Below are 6,892 nucleotides of genomic sequence, written 5' to 3' on the forward strand. Positions count from 1 at the left end.
ATGAGCAAGAGGAACATCGTGGATAGAGTTCGAGCTTTAACTGGTGCCAGCAGATCAACCATCGAACAGCTTAAAAAGGAATTCGACAACGGACCATTGGTTACCCCGGGGAAAAAACGACCAAATCGGCAGGGACGAAAAACACGCATGAAAGTCTACACTGACTTCCAAAAAACTGCCATCAGAAGGAAGGTGCATGAGCTGTACAGGAAAAATATTCCACCTACATCAAAGACTGTCGCGCAAATGATAAATGAAGATCCAGACCTACCACATGTGACTGATCGAACCACAAGACGACTTCTCAACGACTTGGGCTTCAAGTTTGAAAGGCGACAAAGACAGTCTTATCTTATTGAGCGTGAAGACATCGTGCAGTGGAGGAGGAAATATTTGATAGAAGTTAAACGATTTAGAGAGGAAGGGAAACAAATATTTTACCTGGATGAGTCTTGGTGCAATGCTGGCCACACTACAAAAAAGGCGTGGACACCTAAATATATAAAATCAGCAAGACAAGCGCACATGAACGGCGAGACAACAGGGCTGCGAGACTTGCCGGGACGAGGGGGGCGCCTTATAATGGTTCATATTGGCAGTGAAGATGGGTTTTTAAAAGATCCGACCAACCCGTCAGGCGACATTGACGCTCGATGGGTTTTCAAAGCGAAAAAAACAGCCAAGATAGAAAACGCAAATCACCACGATGAAATGAACGGAAAAGCCTTTCAGGATTGGTTCGAGGGCATCATTCACTTGCTGCCCCCCGACAGTGTCATAGTAATGGACAATGCCTCCTATCATAGTGAAACTCTATTTAAGATACCAAACATGAGTTGGAAAAAAAAGGATATCCAGAACTTTCTTACAAGCCATGGGGTGTTTTTCAATTTAAGTGATGTCAAAGCAGAACTTTTAACTCGGATTCCAGCTCACTTGCGCTTAGCTGCTAAAACCTATAAAATAGATAAAATAGCTGAAGATTGTGGCCATACAGTCCTGCGACTTCCACCTTACCACTGTGAGCTGAACCCTATTGAACTGGTGTGGGCGAAGGTGAAGAATGAAGTCGCAAGAACCAACACTGACTACAGCTTAAAATCCGTCGAGACTTTGTTGGATGACGCGTTAAACAATGTGACCGCTAATGATTGGAAATCATTCGTCAACCACGTCAAGAAGGTAGAAGAGTTTATGTGGGAGGTGGACGCCATCATCGACGACGTCCAAGACCGACTGGTAATCAGCTTGGCGGACGGAGACGACTCAACAACTGACTTTGAAGAAATCAGCTGCAGCGAGGACAGTGCAGAATACTCGGATGATGAACTGGCCCGTCCTTTATAAGGTGTTGTATAAAACATTCTCTTATTGTCCTTGGAGCCTAGACTTTATAACTCATACAACAATTAAAAAATAAAATTTAATTTCTGGTCTCACAGTGCATTGGATATTAAAATTACAAACACTTTGGTATTTGAAAAAAAATATTTTTTGATTATAAATAACCTTTCGACCGCTGTTTGAAATCATCAAAGATGACCGCTAGCATCCAAGGACTATTAATTCGAAATGCACGTGCATTAAACCGTAATTTTGTATATTTTGTGAATATTTTACAGTAAACTAAGTTACAGAGTAGGCCTACCCTATATATTAATAAGCAAAACACTGTAAATAAAACATGTAATTGGAATTTCTACAATTTATTTTTATTTTTCTGTTCATATTTAGTTGTTATTTTCTTATAATGCAGAAGAAAAACGACACAAGTAAAAAAACCAACTTTTTACAGGAGAGCGTTTTAATTTTTTATAATTTATATATAAGTGTCCATAATAGCTCATATAAAGTTCTCGTATAAATAGATTAAATTGATTTTTTGTACTTTTTTTGTTTATACCAAAGGAGTGACTTGCTGTAAATAAAATGTCAATAAATGTTTCACACTATGCTCTCTGTTTTAATTTATGTCGTGTTGATTTTTGTCGTAATCATTTTAAAATCACGTTTTCTATGTTGCTTAATTTTATATTATATTTCACATGCAGTATGCCTATTTAGTATTAGTTAAATTTTAGCTACAACTTTAACACTGTGCTCTATCTATGTTTTGATTTATGTCGTGTTGATTTTTGTCGTAATCATGTTTTCTATGTTGCTTAATTTTATATTATATTTCACATGCGGCATGCCTATTTAGTATTAGTTAAATTTTAGCTACAACTTTCACACTGTGTTATATGTTTTAATTTATGTCGTGTTGTTTTTTTCGTACTTTGTGCCTTTGCATTTTTATAAATTTAGAATCAGTAGAAATATTGTACAGTTAATCAAGTTACTGATTAAAATTATGTTTTCAAATTTGTATTCAAACGATCTATTTATTTTGGTTATGATATAATAAAATGTTAATACATTCATACATACGCATTTTGTTATTCCTCCATTTGCTCACGCTTTGATGTAAATTATATTCAATTTTCTTTGTTTGTTAAAAATTATTTTTTAAAAGAAAAACTAGTTTGGCGGCACAAATGGTCAAAATTGGCCGATTTACATCAAATTTAGTATCAAAATGATCGACATTTTAAAACAAAACATTATATGATAATAAATATTAATAATTTTTGTAAATAAATTAACTTAAGTTTATGGTATTGGGTATCTAGTTGTTGTTTTCGTTGAGCGCAGCCAAGCGACACTAATTAGGGTCGGTTGGTCGGGCGACTCTACAATAGCCGAGGCAGGTAGGTCTCCTTTTCCTGGTCCGGAGTTACCCTGTCCACAACTATAACTCACCGGTACCGCCCCGGGGCAAGAGTCTTGGTATCCCAGAACGGTTATTCACCGGTTTACGGTACACATTGGATTATAATTTACACATTCACCTATTATTTACTTTATAATATTAAACCAAACAAACTTGTCCTCACAGAATAAATTATTTGATAATTATTCACTTAATACGTAATTTAACCCCCTCATAGAATAAATTATAATCACTCATTACGCAACATAACCTATAAAACTAATGAACATTATTCGGTGGACCCGCCATCTTGCCGTGGCTGCAAGCTGTTGTCAAAGAAACTGACCAATCAGAATCCGCCGGTGTATTATGCACCGTACCAATTTCCGTGGAGGAAAAAGAGGAAATAGCTGTCTGCTAGGTTAACTCACCGGTCTCCCAGAACGACACAGTTTTTGCACCGGTACATGTTCCCAGAACGCGCTCAATGATTCGCTGCGTCACTGGCACTGAGAATAGACGAAAACATAACCTCTCTTAAATTAAGAGTAGTGAAGTGATTGATTAAAAAACTGTCGTATGTAAAGTAGTGAACGCAACTCGCGTAAAACGACACTCGTAGAAGTTTTAAGGCACTCACCAAGGAGCGTGCCTTAAATTTCTACCCGTGTCGTAAACACTATCTTTACGCGATCGTTGCGTAAACTACCATTACATTATAAACAACAATTATTGAACAAAAATTAAACGTTAATTCAAAGTCAAAGTTGTAAACTTGTTATAAATACTTTCAAAATTAAGGAAATTAATAAATTGTACTCCATTCCTTGGTCATACGGAACAACATACGATAGTAAATATCACTAGGTGAACCTTGCGAATTCGCACGAATAATAAATTAGGATATTATAACAACGTCGTTAAAAGTTGCGTCGTTGTATCGACGTTGGTCTTGAGCTCGATCGTTGGCTATATGCATTCTAAGTTCTTTTTGTTGTTCAGTAAGAGTATTTTGCTGGACGGAGCTCATAATGCTGAAAACTTGCGCGTATGGATTAATATCAACCAAATGATGAGTCAAAATGTGCATGAGTTCAGTGCTGCAAGAGCCATTAGCTTTGTTTAGCATTCTTCCTTAAACAGCGGTTTCGATGTATGTGGGATGCTCCCCTTCTGACGGTTGAAAGGTGCCAATTGAGTGATAAATTGTGTCGTGCACCTTATACATGAAAGGCCCTCCACCGTTATGTTCTTCAATTTTACCTCGAGTGCTGACCATTGCGAGCGCAGAGTTGTACGATCTAATGTTCTCTTTGTAGTTTCTGCTCAAATGATTTGCTCCATTTAAGTAGGCTCTGGATATTATAGATTTCTCGGTATGGTTGTAGATTCACTTTTTCTTTATGGCAGCAGGATTAAAATCCTTCGCATCGTCCTCTTTGTTCTTCTTTAAAATGTAGCGCAGCACATTTCTGACATTTTAATGTCATCTCGCCAAGTGAATGCTGGTGAATTCTTGTATTTGTCAGTGTAATTTTTTAAGTAAACTTTGCCACTATAACTGTTGTTTCAGCTCCTCGTCTGGGCTCCTTACGTTTTGCATTGCTTGCCGTATTGTCGTGTCCGACCAGCAATATTTCTTTGTCGTCGGGTCCTTGGCATGTTTAAAAGAAAATATGATGTAAAACCTTTCTCTATAATAGGTAACATTTCTTTGCCGGGTATCTAATTATTTTTGAAAACATGCAAACTGTTTACATTTCAAAATAAAACAAAATAGCTGGGATTTAATTTTTTTCAGTAATGTATTGACATCTGTTTCAGAATTTAATAACATTCAAATCAATCACAACGTTATCCTTATGGAAGGAACTTTGAGGGCACCCCACGCCCTTAAAATGATATATTTCGAAAATCTAAAACCAGTTTGCACATCTACACACCTAGACGAACATTTTGGTATATAATATGTGGGGTTAAATCTTAAAACAAAAAAGCCTTATTGTTCACAAAGTTTCATGTCGCGTATTAAATATATAGATAGATTTTCATAACACCCTAGCACACTAAATGGCTGGCTAAAATCATCCGACACTCTTTTGTCGAGAAAATTGATCATAGAGTAGTGAACGCAACGCAACGCATCACATTGACAAGTCAGCTGGGTCAGCTCAGATGTCCTGATTTTCAGACAGTTGTGCCATCGCCATAACTTACTGCGAATCTATTGTTTCCTGTCGTGTCGTGGTGTCTTCGACCGTAGACTGACGAGAAACCCTATACAGTAGTTGTCGGTGGCTAAACGCCGTATAGGACAATAAACTCCGGTGGGGCACACGGGAGGGACTAAGGCTAACATTGTAGTGTCAGCGTTCGCCGCTAGGACTGCTAAGTTGAAAAAATTTAAATTAATTTTTAATATTTTGTTATAAAATTAACTTTGTAATTATTAAATTAAAATTACAAAATAAATTTTTAATTTTTAAAATTAAATTGTCATAACATAACCTAACCAACCAGACTTGCTGATAATATAAAAACTATATAAGGTAAAAATCTAATTAATTATAACTTATAATTTTTAATTAATTATAAAATTAATTTTAAAATTTAGTATTATAAAATTAAACTGTCATAACCTAACCTAACCAACCAAACTTGCTGATATGAAAAATTTGTTGATAAAAAGTTAGTGCCACCGGCGGGTTTCGAACCCCGGACCTCCTGAACATCAATCCGAAACGCTACCAACTATGCCACGAACGCCGCTGAAATCATATCGTTTCGTTACGGTAATCGTGTCGCCTCAAGAGAAGACATTAACCACTAGAGATATGACGTCACTACACCTTTAGCCTTAGTCCCTTCCGTGTGCCCATTCCCAATAAACTCGGTCTCGACGGAGAGGTAACGGACGACGGAGAGAGTTGGTGTAGTGGTAGTGGCAACACTGTCTAGTCGCACGGCACAACGGACACAACAAACGTCTTTCAGGCAACGCACTGATACCAACCTCTAACTACTTTCTCTCTTGTTACCTGACTGACTAGTAAGTGACTACCATTGCCAACTGTGAAGTGTGAACTAGTGAACTGCGAGTGCGAGTGCGAATCCAATCCAGGGTCTAGTCGCCAGCAGGCTGACGTTTTTTCGCGCCCCCTCCTCCCTACCACTACCCCTCCTCTCTGCCACCACTTTCAAAATTTCAAAGTATGAATACTAATAACTTACTGAATTCTAAAATTAAAAATGGCCAAAGGCATTATACTAATATTCAGTTTATTTAAAAACAAAAGAAAACTGATAATAAATTAATGCATGGTTTGATTAGGAACTTTTAAAAATAGTAACAAATCGGTTGTCCAAGGAATGTAAAACTTTTTTACTGTATTTAAAACTAGCAGAGTACCCGTCCTTCGTCCGGGGTTGATGTATGTTTAAATGGTGCTTTTTGAAATCTTATATCAGCTTAGAATTAGGAAATTTAACGGCATTTAAACAATGTTAATGTTTAAATTAAAATTAAATTAAAATTAATTTAAAGTGTAATTTTATAAAATAACCCCTATGTAATTATAAATATTAGAATCACACAATGTAAAAATGCTACACAATGTAACAATTGTAAAGAGCAATAAATAAATAAATTTTTATGTCGAAGGTAGGTTTTAGTTAAGAGGAACTTGGTTGAAAATATACATGCGATGACCATGACGCTCGTAAAAAGTTATTCATTATTAGAATAGAATGTGAAATCCACAGGAAGTGTCAAAAGTCATAATATAGATAGGTAGTAGCTACCTCTAGATTAGAAAACATCATAACTAATCTATGGATAGTAATATGAAATTACGATTTAAAAATTTGTGAAAAGGCAAATGGTGTGAACAATATTTATCTAAAGTGTGAATAGTCCTATAAAGGTCCTTGGTATGGTAGCTATATTTTTGTATAATTTAAGCCCAGTCAGTTTCAGTAGTTTATGCGCCTATTAGTAACAAACATAAAGACAGACACCACTAGATTTTTATATAATAGTATAGATAATGTATTTATTTCACATTTTATTAAACATATGATTGTATTGAATCAAAAGTAAATATCAAAAAACCAATACCAAACAATAATATGCGTACTTTC

The 6,892-nt window shown here is 36.0% G+C and overlaps 1 protein-coding gene across 1 annotated transcript; it reads left to right on the forward strand.

The window, feature by feature from the left end:
* Positions 1-1,347, forward strand: LOC128989301 (uncharacterized). The gene has a single exon (XM_054411179.1). The coding sequence runs from the start codon at positions 1-3 to the stop codon at positions 1,345-1,347; it is 1,347 nt and encodes a 448-aa protein (XP_054267154.1).
* The last annotated feature ends 5,545 nt before the right edge of the window (positions 1,348-6,892 follow it).

The sequence above is a fragment of the Macrosteles quadrilineatus genome, unplaced genomic scaffold (assembly GCF_028750875.1).
Source record: "Macrosteles quadrilineatus isolate MER2022 unplaced genomic scaffold, UCM_ALF_1.0 Scaffold_3__2_contigs__length_128488019, whole genome shotgun sequence".
Lineage (NCBI taxonomy): Eukaryota > Metazoa > Arthropoda > Insecta > Hemiptera > Cicadellidae > Macrosteles > Macrosteles quadrilineatus.

Coding starts and splice junctions, on each gene's coding strand:
- LOC128989301 (XM_054411179.1), top strand. CDS start 1: ATGAGCAAGAGGAACATCGTGGATAGAGTTCGAGCTTTAACTGGTGCC.